Genomic DNA, 16,957 nt, shown 5'->3' with positions numbered 1-16,957 from the left:
GCTTATCAAATCACGAGGTGTCAGATTCTGCAGCAACATATTCAAGGCAGGAACCCTAACCCTATGAGCCTGATCAGCCATAGAGCACATACACTTTAGGGTGATTTAATGTTGCCCATCAAACTAACAGCATATTTTCAGACTCGGGCAAGAGCTTGAAGAAATCCTCTACGAACATATTGAAAACAATGAATTTTGAGCCTAAGATCAAACCTGCAGCTTAAGTGCATCGTTATGAACTGTGCTGTAACGGTAAAGAATCACTTAGCAAACATACAGTACAGTTTACACATAATAAATACACATAAATAAACACAGCTATGCTATGCAAATTCAAAACCAAATGAGACATACAAAAAGATCCAAAGCACTGGAATCAAACACTTCCTTTAATATACCTCATTTAAGCCATGTCAACTTAAATCATATTTTTACTTAATAGGATGTCACAGTGATACCCTGATTAGCACTGTGGCCTCACAGCTCCAGAGGCCCAGATTTGATTTCCATATCGGTGATTCTGTTGATTTTGTACATTCCTCCCATGAATGTATGGAACATCTCCAGGTACTGTTGTTTCAAAGCACACTCCAAAGATGTGCTATTTGGTTAACTGGCCCTATGTGAAGCAGTGTTGAGCTCTACGATGAGCAACATTTCTGTCTAGGGGTTGGCCTCACGCTAAATGCTGACCCTCACTGCCTTAATAGAAAAAGTGTTTTCAAAAAACAGGTGGATGATACTATAAGACAAACACAGTAGACAAGTTTTTAAATCAAATGTTCTTGGTAAAAAATGCCTTATGCCTGTTCTCTCAAACAATAGACAAGAAGTGACGCCTAATCAAAAAACGGTATGATTCTTCCATTAATATTGGAGTAGGACTTACATAATGTTTACATTTTGTTGTTTTTTTCTGTAAATCGTGTAATTCTGATTGCTTAGCAAACAAAAGGACATGTATCCCAACTGTATCATAAATTTGATATACCTTTGTCCGGTAAAAATACATTTTATGCCAATACTGGTGTTACTTACAAACATTTGACGCCATAGCAACCACATGTATATTCTGTATGAATGTATTATTGCAATTCTGATGCACTATACCAATTGTTGATGGAGTGAGCTCATTTTTGTACTAAATATACATTTATCTACTTTTCCATATATATATATATATATATAGCCTTGAAAACTTGATTATTCATTTTGTAATACTGATGTCTAATTGAACTCCCTTTTTATCGGCAAAATAAACTCATGTATTTCCATTATCATACATGTAATTTTCAATGTTAAAACCTGTTGCTTTGATATTTCTGTAATTTAAGATTAAAGAACTCCATAAGATTAAAGAACTTCATAAATCAAATTGTCTCTTTGACGTTAACACGTAAGCCAGGCAACTGTTCATGTATTCAAATTTTTCTCAACTCCTATGCTGAAGGTATGAGCTCTTGAAATTAAGGAAAATGATACGTAATAAAATTATATAGTTTAAATTATGATTTTACATTAGACATTTTATGATTATTAAATTTTAAAGTACTCTCTGCTTTGCCTTATTTTCATAAGCATTAACAGTGAGGCAAACAAAGTTATAGCACACATTAACTGAACTAATTACAAATTTAACTGTGCAATTTGAAAAAAGCACAACATTGTCAGAGAATTAACTTTTCTATTTACTAAAAATTATTACATAGTGAATTAAAATCAATTATTTTTGTGTTATAACACTAAAAATGCTAATAGGGCCATGTATTGCATATACTGAGTGATGGCCTGGTGATCTGTATCATATGGTGTCATGGATATCACACTGAGCTTTGGATTTCTGAAGATGTTTTTTTTAGGTCCTATAACAAAAAGTACTGGTAAATGGATTTATCAGGAAAGTATATACTGTATCATTGAAATATTTAGGCTTATACTTTTATCATCCCTGCTATCATTGTGTAAAATAAAAATAAATAAATTGAGCAATAAAGGAATCATTTAATTAACTTTTATACATGTAATAAGACAAAATATAAGGTCAGTAATCCTACACACATATCAGTTGTTGCTAAAAATTTTAAAAACTACCTTTGCTTATTTGAAAATCTTTTGCACTACACTAACATCTAAATATTTTATCTTGTGCTTATAATTTCTATAGTAGCTTAATTACATTTTAAAACAATCAAAAACCTTTTAGTTACACATTTACTTGCAGAATACTTCAACTGAAGATGAATTAAATAAATTGCATTTTTTTTTGCATAATTAACACAGCAAATCAAGAAGTGATCAAAACATTCCAATTATGAAATCCATAAAGAAAGAAAGAAAACATATTAATATTTCTGAAACAACACAGAAAAATGTGCTCACTCATTTTCTTTACTTTATTGTCCAGTACATAGATGTAGGTGTACAATCAAATAAGAAACAAAAACTCAAAAAGATGACTAACACATATATTTCATTTTCTAGTAAGTTACATAAAATAAAAAATAAAATAAAATAGCAGTCTTACATCGTAAGAAATATTTGTCCAGATAATATGTTTGGACTCACTGGCCCAGAATTTAAAATCATTCCTTCCATTATTAAACTTATTAAATGAGTCCACTGTGTGACCCAAAGCTAGAAATGTCCAAGTACTGTACTTTACTGACTAGCATTCCTAGACAAAAAGTGCTGTGGCACAAGAAAAGTAAGAATACGTTTGCATAGTAAAAAATAACAAGATCAGTCACAAAAAAATGAATTCACATTTTCTTGTACAGTATTTCAGCAACTTGTCACATTGTATGCCCATCATCCTCACATCTGTATTTAATAACTAATAATAATAATAATAATAAATTCCATTTATATAGCGCCTTTCCCATTTTCCCAAGGCACTTCACAGAGTTTAAGAAAGAACGGCAGGGCATACAGTATATAGCAATGTACTAAACCAGATAAATAAAGAAGAGTAAGATAGTAAATTCAGAGAAAAGCCTAACAGACAACATAATTGATGGTCTAGCACACACACACATACACATACAGGTTACATGAGCATCTTGACAGAGAGGTAAACTGAAAGAAGGGTAATAAAGTCAGGTAGAGCTAAAAGCCTTCCTGAACAGATGGGTTTTGAGTTGTTTTAACTGTTTATCTACTTTCGTATAGTCCTTTAAACTGTGTAAACTATATACGCCGATAACGCTAAAACTGTCTCATACCATAAAAACAAAATTACTAACATTGAATGTGACGTTTACATTAAGAATTTTAAAAAAGTTATTAATATTTTAGTCATGCAGGAAAACCTACGTATACTGTGTACTTTAACTGCACTGTATTCTTCTTTTTCTTGGTAACTACAGCCTTGGTCATAATGTTATTTTAAAAACCGGTCAAGAATGTGATACCATCGTCTATCATAGAAACCAGCATGTTGTCAGTATTTTGCAGACAATAAGGATGTTGCTTTTGAGAGGATGACTCAACGAACAGCAACGCCCATAAAATTGATTATAAATTATTGATTCCTTAAAATCAATAGCTCAGTATTTAGCCGTTATAAATGAATGCGCTTTTTAAGAAATTAAAACCAAGTGGCTTCATTGGTGATAAGTTATATTTTATGGTTTTGTATTTGGGGTAGAGCTGGTAATTATAAATAAAATGAACCTAGTTTAATAAAAGTTGCGCAAGGTATTTGCTTTTTTCAGTTTTAACAAAACAAGCAGCGGAGGAAAAAATAGCATTCGGTGTTGACGTAAAGCATTAACCTATTAGTTCTGTCTAAACAAATACATATATATGTACATGAATATATACGTGTGTGTGTTTTTTGTCGCTATCTCCCTGAAATGAACTGGCATCGCTGCGATGCATCCACGTCCAGACGCACGCACGCGGATTCCACGCCTAACTTTCAAGTTCTTTGCGACTTATTGCTTATCATTCTCATTGTGAAGTTATCCTAATACTACTATTTAGACCGCACCACTGAATATTTTCTTATCTTATAAAAAGAAATATGTATGTATTTGTTTACACTTTGTAGCAGTCTTTAAACTATAGGGTCAGACTGAGGAGGAGATAAAAATATTAATAAAAATAAAACGGAATAAAATAACTGCGTATTTACAAGCAGGTTACAGACCGCGCTGAAATTCACTGTCCTCCGCATACTTCCAGTAACAAGCACTGAATTATGATCTCTCAATATAATTTAAACGTCACTTCTACAGCCTCAAAAGGTGCCACAAGTGGGAAAGAGTCGCACAAAAACCGCAGAGAAGACAATGCTTTGCGTTTCCTATGAAGAAGAGTCACAACCAACGCACAACTGTGCACTAACAGCACCATGCTAAGTGTTTCATATGTTCTCGGGAGGTGGCTTTCTGAATTTGGTTAAATCAAATCATTTTCAAAAACTCGCTCCCACAAATGTTTTGCACAGTTGAAACAGCTTTAAAAACCTGACTCTTTTTCGCGATGTTTTTCCTCCGTCCCCAGTGAAAGCTTCTGCCACATTTTAACTTGAACTCGGGAGGTCACATGATGTGTGAACCCTCACCCCCACCCCCTCCTCCCTCGACCCCATTTCCAATAGGTCTGTGATCTTGGGAATTCATAGTTGTGGCACAAAGACAGTTACTTAAGGAAGTGGGTCACAATTTCAGTCAGTTCTCTCATATTCCTGACACTTTTCACTAAAATATTTAACCTTCAGCACTTCAGGAGTTGACATTACATTTTGTATGTTTTTGAAGATGTGACCTTTTCTATCACGGTGCGTTCCGCACTTTCTTAGGCAGTATACAGAAAGGAGGAGAAGTCTATGATGGTGAAAGCTAGAAAGGAAACGCCGCGTTCGCGTGACAGCGAGCGGAGGATCTGCACAATTAAAACTATATACCTGTCAATAGCTGCTTTTATAAGCAGGGCTTTTAAAACAATGGTGATATTTTTAAGTCTACACGGCTTTGATTCCTTAAAAAAAATAAATAAATAAAATACACTGATCCCGTTCCAAGGGTGTAGTTTCCAGGGGGATGTTGGTCATGTTTCCCCTTTTGTCATTAACGCATATTTCTGAACGTTTGATCATTACCGTTCCGTACATATAAACCTTAACAAAAATGAGACACATCTATCACAGATCTATTGTGAGTTTACTTGTATATTTATTTATTTTGGCCGCAACGTTTAACAAACGCATAAATAACATATTTTGAAGACTACTTTGCCTGTCTGAGTGTCTGTCTAATTACTTATAGAAAAATAATAAATGTGTGCATACTCAGAAGTGCTAATGAGCAGAGACTCCAACATTTAAATGTACTGATCACGTTTTAACGACACACTTCTTCCGTCAACAAAGTTCACTTTTAATTAAAACTATTAACAAAGCTGAATTATACTAAAAGAATAGTTGAGTTTCAGTCTTAAAAAAGACCAAGCAAATCCAGTGAATACAATAAGTTTGTCTATTTATTGATATTTTAATTTGAAATCATGTTTTATTTAGGCGTTCTACCTAACAATAAATACATACATTTTACAAATAGATACTCATCTTTAAAAGTTTTTTTTTCTGATTCCCTGTTTTACATCCTGGCTTAATTCACCTTAATTTAGGAACAAGGAATAAAAAGATACATATCCCCGCAATCCGGTTAGCCCCTGGAGTAACTAAGTGACGCCTGCGCGATGGCGCTGTTTGTACATCACTTTACTCCACTGAGCTTTTCAAAGACTGGCACAAGGTAAGTGTTGTATTAAATACCACAAATCATTGAATCCTCTTTAACTGAAGAAAAAAAAATAATTTCCTTTCAGGAGATTTTATTGTTTTGTTGTTTTAAGGAATCACCTAATGGTCTATGGAAAGGTAAGCGTGTGGATTTAAGTGTTCCGTTCCGTTAAATGGACCGACAGAACATAGAAAGCAAAACTTTAACTTATCTGTTGATTGTGTTGTTACGTGTGGGTCTTGGTGTCTTTGGTTTTTTTTATTGTTGTATCGTTTTGCTAATCGCAGTATGTTTGGACGGCTATATTCTTTAAGCATTTACAGATGCTTTTTGGGAATTGAAAGCGGTATGACTTAAAACGCGTAGATGATGTGTTCATTCACTTCTTTGCTCAAATGAATATTGTGCTTTTTGGCAGAGGTCTTTGAATAATTATAGGCTGGCAATAATTTTAATTTTATGCACGTGCTTTAGCTGGCAAATGCAATTCACGGCTGCAGTAAATTCAAACTTCTGTTTAATGAGTTTCTTTTATTTTTCCAGGAGAGAGGCTTAATGAATGAACGCCAGGTACAATAAAGGTGTGCAAATACAGCAGGCGTCAATTAAAAGGTGCCGCTCCAGATTAACAACCTCAAGATTGATCATTCTGTCAAAAACAGAGTTGATTTATTAAAACATTCTCATTTCCTCGATATAAAATTTTTTTATGTGCACTAGGTGAAACTGAGTTCACTCACTGCCGAAGCAGATTGATGTTTTAATAAATAAAGCAAAAAAGAATAGCGTGGTGACTCTCTTGGGAGGTAAACCCACAGTTTAGGCTTACAAATAAAGCGTATGTTGTCTTTAAATATTAAGTTTTTAATATGCAATGTTACTTTCACAAGCGTGTTTTTGTACGTTTAATTTTAGGGAAATGACAAGAACACCTCAAAGCCGTAATTCTCGTCTATATTAGTTTATAAACGCGATATGATTACATTTATTGATATCACTTTTACTTTGAAATCATACATTTGTGTATACTAGACTATCTCTAGGAAAAACAGAATCTGCAACTATAAAGATAAATAAAATATAAAACATGGTACAATACAATAGCAGTAAAACGTGGATCTCTTCAATTATAATCGTAAGTGGACATTGTATATAAATCCTCTAGGTGGCGCGACATCCCCGCAGAAAAGCAGTAAAATGCAGTAGACAGTAGAAAAACATATAACTTTCCCTACCTGCAGAGTAGCACAGTAATCTGAATTATTATTATTGTTATTATTGTTATTATTTTTACTACTACTACTACTAAATAGAAGTTTCTGTAGTAGCAGTACTAATACAAATTTTACAAATTTTAGTTCATCACTTTTTTTATAGCAATTTTACCGTATTCATGTAAAACTGAATAAACGTATACATTTTAGTGCGAAATTATACATCCTTGTTAATAAACCATACGACTGTACAAGAAACCCCACGATGTGTAACTACTTGTACGCTTTGAAGAGTCCACTGTACAGTCAAAAATATACAAACGTGGTAGAAATTCGGACTTTTTTTTTTTAAGGAAAAAAGGGGGCTTTTACAGATGCAGTCTATCAGTCTCGATTCCTACTGGATAAATTACATGTTAATAGTGTAGAAGAGGTCTCGGTTTCTTTTTTCATTTCTTACTGTCTCTTTATATCTGCATCGCCCCCGGCTACGCTATCGGCACCCAAACCGCCCAGCAGTTCTTTCTTCATTTCAATATCCGAATGAAAATGCAAATTATACCGCGACCACGGGCCTTTTGCAGAGTTCGCCAGTGCACGTGTGTCTACCACTTTCATATATACAAGCTTTTAAAAAAAACTTATTATATAATACATATTTCGTTGTAGTAATAGACTTACACAAAGATCAGAACAGAACACAGAAATCGTAAATGATTCTTTTTTTTCAAAATTGTGAACGTTTTAATGAACTACACTCTCAAATTTCTATAGTTTAGTTCTTGAACAGCGGTACATATACATTTTTTCTTTTTTATTTGAAGTTTTCACTTTTTCCGCCAGTTATAACTGAGACTAAAACTGTTCTTCTCTAGAAACACAGTTAGGATAGGAAGATTTTTGTCCCGAGGGATGTTTATTGGCGTTTTATAAATAGATCAGACTTCATTAAAACTTGCAAAATGTGTACAATCTGAAATTCAAAAAGAAATGACTGTTATGCTATTTTCAGGCTGAGAACAGACAGGTTTATTGTGTTACTGAATGGTTTATAGTACACCGTGTAGTGCATACCGCAAGGTCACAAGCAATTCGAAGAGCATGAACTTACTCGGAGGCGTCCAGGTGAACACATGACTGTACTGATGTGTAAATCTTTCACTTTTGAATATAAAAGCATTTTCCCACTAACTTAGATCTTACAAATGAATCTATATTAATTGCACTACTGCATTATTCGAGAACTAATTATTTTAACAATAACCATAGCATTAGTTTGCGTATGTACCGCCAACATGATCATATCTGACAGTCTTCCCAGAGGCAGCAGAAATTTCACAATTAATGAGAATGAAGCATGTTTAATTAAAGACAATTGCAATACAATCAAGTATCTGATCGATCTTTGATTTTAGTGATTTGCGTAGCGCTTTTCTTCGGTTGTAAAGTCGCATACATAAATTTAGATTTTATCTATCGAACATGTGTAACAGAATTAATCTCTTCAAGAATCATTCAGAGAGGTGGACAGAGCTGCGGAAATTAATGACAAATCAAACTGTTCAAAATTGTAATTCATGTCTAAACATATTGTCTCTTTTAGAATAATTCATATAATAGTAAAATGTTAACTTAAAATCAATAGTTGCTATGCGTCAAAATAAAATAATAATAATAATACATTACTATTTACGCTATTATCGTCTTTTAATAACCTCAAACTCATATATACTATAATATTATTTTTCGTAGCAAAATCCTAACTATCATATATGTACCTAGAGAGTTTCAAATACCTTATTACAACAGTTGTATGTATATATATATATGTGTGTGTGCGTGTGTGTGCGCGTGTGTATGTATACAATGTTTGACAACAGTTTTAGTATTCTGAAGGATATTTGAACAATAATTGTAAGCTGAAAACGAAATGGCATCCTAAAAGGTACACACTAGTGCTATTACATTTGTTTTTCATTTTTATGACAATTCGCAATAAGTTTCACTATCTGTCTGGTATTTAACAAGCACATTGTGTCAGTAATACTTAATGTTGCTTATACATTTCTGTCTCAACGATGATAATACAAAACATGTTGACACGCGGGTGTTACTAACAACAAAGCGGTCAGTTCCGTACAGAAGCCTTCACTTTTTATTTGGCTTTAGCAGAATTTCAAATGAACGTCTCTTAATTTGTCCCAAGGAGGCGCTGTTTATCAAATTTACAGCGTTTAAAAAAAACCAGGCGGTGTGAACTTGTGCGGCAGATGTACCAAGTGTGATTTTTATATAGTATTTAAACAAACAAACAAACAAGCAAACGATTGTGTCTGTTTATTTCCTTTAAGAAAACACTGTTCTGGATTTAGAGTCATTAAGGAGAGAGAGTTTCTTAATACATTATATGAATAATTTAATTAAAATAACAATATATATTAGGATAATCAACACAATAGACCAAATACGGCTAATGTAGTATACTACAATCAATGTAATTGTAATAATGATCGTAATAGTAACACCAAAACAACTGTGATATATACAAGTGACAGAGACAGTACAGTTAAGTTCAAATCAGTTATCTGAGGTTTAAAAGTTTTCTGTAATCTATTGCTAGAACCGCGACCCAAAATTATAAATAACTTTGAAAAGACTCCCCCCATTTATAAATAAATATTGTTATAAATCACAAAAGGGATGTGGCCCGATGAATCGATCAAATTAAACGGTACTGAGTTAAAATACATAGTAAATCTCACTCACAAAGTTTCTTTTGACATATTGAACACATTAATAGTTTTATAATTAATGCTAGAGAACGTCAATGCTTCTGAAATGATTTTCTTTAACATTTGAAACTGTAATAAATATCTTTATTTCAGAATAAAACTAGAACATGTTTTCAACCTAAACAAAGCATAAATACGAGATCTGTCTCTGAACAATGCCCGTCTTGGACAAAATACAGTCTGTTTAGGTGTGTACGGAAAGGTTTTTGACCAGAGGACATCAGAATCCTTTTTAAGCAAGCTTGGATATACGTGTGCGTTTGTGTATAATATATAATATTCACTTTGTTTCACAAAACTTTATTTTCAGTATTTTGGCAAAACCACGTCCTGCCGTTTATTTCGATTTTTATTCTTTGCGACTTTATAGGCACACAAGTTGAAACGATTATTCAGGGGTATTATTCACCTTTGTAATTGCTTACAAGTTTTTCTGCTGTAACGTCGTGGTTTTCATTTACCGGCAAAAGGCAAAAAGAACAGTCTGTCTTTTCATGTAAACTTGAACTTCAGACATAATGGCTTTTAAGTCTTTGTCTGCAAATAATGATAGCGCTTTCGTGGGGGTGTTTCTAGAAATATGCAAATCTGAAGAAAGCGAGAACTAAATTTGTACTTTAGCGGCTGCCCAAAGGGCATATATATTGAATTGGATTTATTCTGTTCATGTATGTAAATAACGCGCGCTTATAGAGCAAGCTGATTAATTTCAATACATGGCAAACTATGTGTACTATCCTTAAACATTAAATTGCTTACAATATAATATTCTTGTGTTAAGTTTAAAAAAATGTTAACAGTATACTTGTGCCCCCTTATAGAAGCATAACAGTTCGATTATCTAACCGGTCATATTTTTCCATTATTTGACGAGTACACTTGACAAATGTTTTGCGTATCTTTGTGAAAGACGCAAGAAGTACTAAAGCACCGTCTGTGTCTTTAAGGTCTTTACATGCTCTGGTATGATGTTAGGGAGGACAGCTGGGCAATGGCCATCTGACTGACTTTACCGTGACATCTGGGAGCCCACTGGTGTGTGGCACGCGAATCGCTTGATGTCGCTATTTAAATGCAAATTTGTGGGGGATCATTGAAGCCTCACCCCGTAAATTCACACAAAAGGAACACTTCACACACAATAAGAAGGAGGGTCGTTACTTCGGGAGGTCTTGGCAACACCGAGCAAATCTTATTCAAACCCACACACCTTCTGCATGACTAACTTTTTTCCCTTCTCCTCTCTCTCACTCTCTCTCTCTCTCTCTTTTGTCCAGCGTTCAGCATTTAGCACACTTTAAAACGTTACCTTACATCACTAACAGTAAATCGAACTGAGTTGAGCCTTACAGCCCGCTTATGTTCGGATGTAATGAAAAATCTTGATTACTATAAAGTGACATTGATTATTCAAATATTATAGCCGTACTGTTTATATAAAAGCGTTTACATTTTACACTTGATTTGCCCTAAAATAAAAATTCATCCATCATAAAATCTTCACACGAGTCATATGTAAAACAAGGCACAGTCACACGAAGACACAATGCATGTCATGCAACGCAAAGTTAAACAGCGCTCTACATTTCAATTTACATTTTTGTAACTTTAATTGACTTTACTTTAAACCTCTATAAATAAACATACCTATGTTTTTTTGCAAGGAGATTCAAACACACTCATTTTTTCCATAAATTCTAAACCATCTTTTATAGTGAACAGTCATGTGGAATAAAAGAAAAAAAAAGTTCGTAAATAATAAAGACCGTATTTTCCACGCTTTGGGTGCAGGACCAGATGATCCTAGAAAATGAGCTGAAATACATTCAGTCTCAGAGCCTGTTGTGAAGAGCAGCTGATTCCCCCCATTTCTGGCCAGATGGCTTCTGAACACAGATTTGCATTCATTTTCGCCTAATATCTTCCAAAATAGCGGGGCAGCTGCATTTGTTGTCAAATAAGGTTTAAAACTCCTTTTTAGGATAGCATCGTTACCTACGTGATGGGTGTTAGGAACTTTTTTTCCTATCCAGTCAACAGTATCAGCTTTAAAAGGATTTGTCTTGAAACCTCCTAATTTGGTAATCAGATTTAAATCGCCTCGGCGCGTGTAATCTGTATTAAAGACACAGTAAATGATTTACAGCAATATGCAATTTGTAAGTCCGCAGAAGTAGATAGATAGATAGATAGATAGATAGATAGATAGATAGATAGATAGATAGATAGATAGATAGATAGATAATCCTAAAAAATTGTCAAACACATGTTCTCAATAACGGAATATTTTCGGAACTGCACATTTTACTTTTTTCGACAAATTCAGAATTTCTTGCGTACTTGTAGCATGCAAAACACTGTCATTTGACATGAATACACATTTGTATCCCTAGAATGTGACGACTGCTCCATAGACTAATCTTATTATGCTCAAATCGTCATAAATATGATTTTATTATACTTACGTATTTAATTAGACGACCAGGCAATGTAATGGATTTTGAGATCGGGCTAGTGCAACAGCTTTGATAATTCACTTATCTTTGGCAATAGTCATTAACCCCCAACACCAGCAAAATAGATTGCTTTCTAACACATCTCTCTTCTTCTCTTTACCCCAGCAGTGGAAAGCTCAGGGATCCCCAGATAACACAAAACGGACTCCGATTCATAGCGATTAGTAAAAAATATTAACAGATACGCTCTGACAATTGTCAGAAAAAAGAATGTCATACACGGATAAAAAGAGAAGCTCGTCATTCATTGCTAGGATTGTCCCCAAGTCTTTTTATTATCAAAGACAGCCCGGGTCCTCTTTACAGGAAAGAAGGTAGGCCAGCCTTTGCGTATCCCCTGAGTCCTCTTCTTCGGGCAATACGAAATAGTTTCAAATGATATTAAACTAAATTTGAATACCAGGACTTGATCAATTAACGCTTCGCACGTACAGATCATTCTCAAAGTATTGTGCCGATAATAATAATAATAATAATAATAATAATAATAATAATAATAATAATAATAATAATGCTATTAAAATGATAAAGTCTGTTTGGGTTCATTTATAAATGAATGTGATATCTTAATTTTTTTTTTTCTTATAAATGAAAGTTCACAAGATAAAATAAATACCGGTAAAAAAAGTTTGATGGTTCCGATTAAACTAATACTAATATTAATACAAATAGTATTACTACAACTAAAACTAATAATAATAATCCTACTGAAAAATTGTGAGTGAAAATTGTTACAATTTATATATTTCTTTTTAGCTTATATTAGTCCGCTGTTTTGTTACACATGAGAAATACTGGCATTCATTTTAAATGAGATTGAATAGATAGATAGATAGATAGATAGATAGATAGATAGATAGATAGGATAGATAGATAGATAGATAGACATTTTAAAGCAAGCATATTTTCATTTTTGTATTTCCAAGCAATGCATGTATGTGTTTGGTAAATTATTTAGTATTAATTTAATGCGTATATAAATCAAACTAAATACATTTTGCATGCAAACATCAAATTTAACATAGCTTTTATAAAAAGGAGCAGTTGCATGAGCAGCTTACATTTACATGATATTTCAAGTCAAATTTAGTTCGGTAACTTTCTCTCAGGCGAACGATTTTAATCGTATATATAGACGATGCACGAGCGTTTATTTTTCCTCGAGGATTTGTGTTGGTGAATAATAACTTAATTGGTTGCTGATTTGATTACAAAAATCTCACCAGCACACTGTAAAGAAAAAGTGGATCTAGCGCTCTCGGGTTGCAGCGATCAGTCAGTCAGCTCCGTGCATGCTGTGGAGGGTTGGTAGGCAGGAACTATCGAAGTTCCATATTTGGTCAAAGCTCCGCCCGGTCCGCGTCAGATTCTGACAGAGCTGCTCCCGTGGGTTTAGAGTTTTGGCTCCCGGGAAAGGTTCCATTCCTAGGGGATAGAGGGCTGAGTTTTGTATGCTTCCATCCATTCTGCAAGACGCTAAAGGCCCCTCATCAACCTCTCCTGTGTCCGGGAACACCTCCATGGTAATCATTTTTTCGTTTATTTGTCTTTTGGAGCAGGAGCGCCTTGCAAGAAGTGGTCGATTCAGCAGTGTCCTGAAGCTTTTTGATGCCGTTGTAGTAGGATGACACCACATTGAGAGCACCAACAAAACATAAGAAACAAAACATATGTATATTTTTATTAATAAAAAGCCGTTTTCCCGCAACTTGCACTACAACTGAAACGACAGGATCACGGTCCAACTAGCTGTTGAAGTACAAGTACTCTGAGTAAATTGTTTATGTCGTGCCAATTCAGGACAGATTGAAGAAGGAAGCAAGACTTGAACTGGGCTTTCCTCCTGCTGATCACAAGAGCAAAGTCATCTCTTATCTTCCAATCGCCAAGGAAAAAAAAAGAATTTGACATTTCCTTAATCCTAACCCCTTTGGTAGGAGCTGGTTTTGCACAAAAATTGTTTTAATGTTTGGGATTCAGGAAAATATACCAAGAGGTGGGACGACGATGAAAGAGGAGCCGCTGGGAAGTGGTATGAATCCAGTCCGATCGTGGATGCACACTGCTGGGGTAGTGGATGCTAACACAGCCGCCCAAAGGTATGTATGCCAAATCATCTGATTTTTTAATGTATTTCTCATATCGACCCTAAATCCCCTCAATACTCTGTATCAATTACAATCTCCCCATGCTCCTCTTCAGCTTTTTCCCTTTCATTACATCATATTACTGTTATAGTGACAAATCAAGAAATCTCCTGTCTCCCAAATGTGCTTCCCCGTTTCCAATGTTTTCATCAGCCTCATCCATCTCTGGTGTCTGTAATACTTAACCGACATAGTGTGTTGTTCTCTTCCCGCAGCGGTGTAGGTCTGGCTCGGGCACATTATGAAAAACAGCCGCCTTCCAATCTCAGAAAATCCAATTTTTTCCACTTCGTCCTGGCTCTCTATGACAGACAGGGACAGCCAGTGGAGATCGAAAGGACAGCTTTTGTGGACTTTGTGGAGAAGGAGAAAGTAAGCCTTACTTCGGAATTTTGTTGAAAACGATTAATTTAAAATTTTCACAATATATACCCTAACGGTGCTCCAGAGGTGGCCAGACCACGTGCAAGTTTGACTTATTATATAAGAAGCCCCGATTTCAAATAATGTCACTGCAAATTTTTATATCTAAAATAATACGAAGAGCTCTTAACAGCAATCGTGAGCTGTGACCTAAGCATAAAATTAATATTTGCTATTAATTTGGAGGACCAAGGTGACCATTTTATTTTTGTAAATTTAAACAAACAAGCAACTTAGATGCCATTGCAATGAAGCTTACGTAGAGGTTAGAGTTCGATTCTGCTTTATTAGTAATTATTGATACTGATTATTTACAGGAGCCCAACAGCGAAAAAACTAACAATGGAATTCATTACAAACTTCAGTTATTATACAGCAATGGTAAGTCAAAGGGAATAAACATTTTAGCGATTTGTTTAAAGTTGTCTTTGTCATAATTCAGAACATTGAAATCACTATATATATTTAAATATAAGGGTTCCATATCACCTTTTTATTAGATAACAAAGATAGCTTATTTTTAAGAATAGTCAAGTATGTTATATAGTGTGCTTAGCTCATCTAAAATGAAAATGCATTTTTAAATGAAATTTAGAATGTTTATTTCTGACCCTTTCAGTGCGTGTAACCACGTAGCTGAAGCGGGGCACGTGTGGCAATATTAGTAAACTTTATATGGCTTTTAATTTTGTTATTTCACGCAGATGTCACGCATTTCGTATTTCTGCGAATTTTAATGCCAGTGAAAATTATTTTAATAGCATCGTAACTTGTACATCCCTTGCAGCCGAATAACCATTTAAGTATTCATCAGATTTGCAAGTAAATGCGCTGTCAAGACTTTTAAAGCAGGGCTTATTTTACCAGAAAGAAAAAAAGCTCCAGGTGACTTGGTTTTCACTATATGAGAAATATACTGTATTAATGTATTTATTATTGTCAGTAAAGCTTGTGTTGTTTCCATCTTTCAGGGGTCAGAACAGAACAGGATCTTTACGTACGATTAATCGATTCTATGACGAAGCAGGTAAGGAAGTTTTTTAAACACTTACTTAGTGCGCATGTTTGGCAAATAATGGTGTCATTGTAGTTATAAGCCAGAGGAGAATTTTAGAATAAAACGTGCTCTGTTGTAAATGTTCGTAATTTATTTGGATTACAAGAAACGAGCTTTGTTTTGTAAGTACTTTGCAATAATGTCAGCAGTCAAATAATCACGCCGATATTAACACCATTACCCACATCATCGTCATCAACAAAAATTACAAGCACTAACATCAACACCCACCTCACAGCCACCCACCATCACCACCACACCAAGCACAAGTACCACAACAATAACTCTAATAATAATAATAATAATAATAATAGATCTCGGATGGGTCGTTAAGTTCAAATGATGTTTTTGTAAATTTTCTATATACTTATTTAAATTTTATTAGTCATTTGTTGCTAAAACGTACAGTAACTTATGGCCATTAAACAAACGATAAAAATCAGATAGTAAAAAAAAAAGTTTTTTGAGTTCTGGAGTCAAACATCACTCCTTATTGTCATCTTTACAGTACAGTACTGCAGGAGTCACTCATTTATCACTCCAGAAAAGTCACTATTTTCACTAATGGCCAGATCCGAATGTATATTTAACAATCAGCGTCATTTTTCTAACCTAAAACATTAATTGTCTCGAATTGAATTTTATGCAGTCACTTACAGACTCTGTCCATTAGCAATTATCATGATTGGTAGATAGTTTCAATAAGTGAACATAATGCTATATGAAATTTTAATATCCTCAAACTATTACTCCTTTAAACTGCTGTATACTAATGTGTAACTTTAGCTCAAATACTTAATGATTAAATTGAGAATGGAAGCTTATCATGCTGTAGAGTATAATGATGCGTACAATTAATGTACTCGTCAGAGGTGATAAATTATGTTAACATTATTTTTAAAAGAATTTAAGTTATTTTTCTATTTTTTTTTTCTTTGTCAGTGTATCCTTATTGAACTGACAATGTGCTTTATATTCAAATATTTCCGGAAACCGGTTATGTGTAATTAGGGACATCATAAAGCCTATATTACAGAACACTTTCACTGAACGGGAGTGTT

General features: G+C 34.2%; 1 protein-coding gene across 10 annotated transcripts in view; it reads left to right on the top strand.

The window, feature by feature from the left end:
- Positions 1-13,695: 13,695 nt before the first annotated feature.
- The window catches only part of ebf3a (EBF transcription factor 3a), a 102,821-nt gene continuing 99,559 nt past the window's right edge, over positions 13,696-16,957 (top strand). For 4 of the 10 annotated variants that reach the window (XM_039770215.1, XM_039770214.1, XM_039770198.1 and 1 more), the window contains exons 1-4: positions 13,697-14,368; positions 14,632-14,788; positions 15,157-15,220; positions 15,811-15,866. In XM_039770215.1, coding sequence (XP_039626149.1) covers positions 14,235-14,368; positions 14,632-14,788; positions 15,157-15,220; positions 15,811-15,866 — 411 coding nt within the window. In that variant the 5' untranslated portion in view covers positions 13,697-14,234. Of the gene's footprint in view, positions 14,369-14,631; positions 14,789-15,156; positions 15,221-15,810; positions 15,867-16,957 lie in introns of all 10 variants that reach the window. The other 6 variants (XM_039770216.1, XM_039770219.1, XM_039770210.1 and 3 more) reach the window with 2 other exon arrangements.

This window comes from Polypterus senegalus, chromosome 1 (genome assembly GCF_016835505.1).
Source record: "Polypterus senegalus isolate Bchr_013 chromosome 1, ASM1683550v1, whole genome shotgun sequence".
NCBI classification, from domain to species: Eukaryota; Metazoa; Chordata; class Cladistia; order Polypteriformes; family Polypteridae; genus Polypterus; species Polypterus senegalus.
This window is presented reverse-complemented; position numbering and strand designations above follow the sequence as displayed.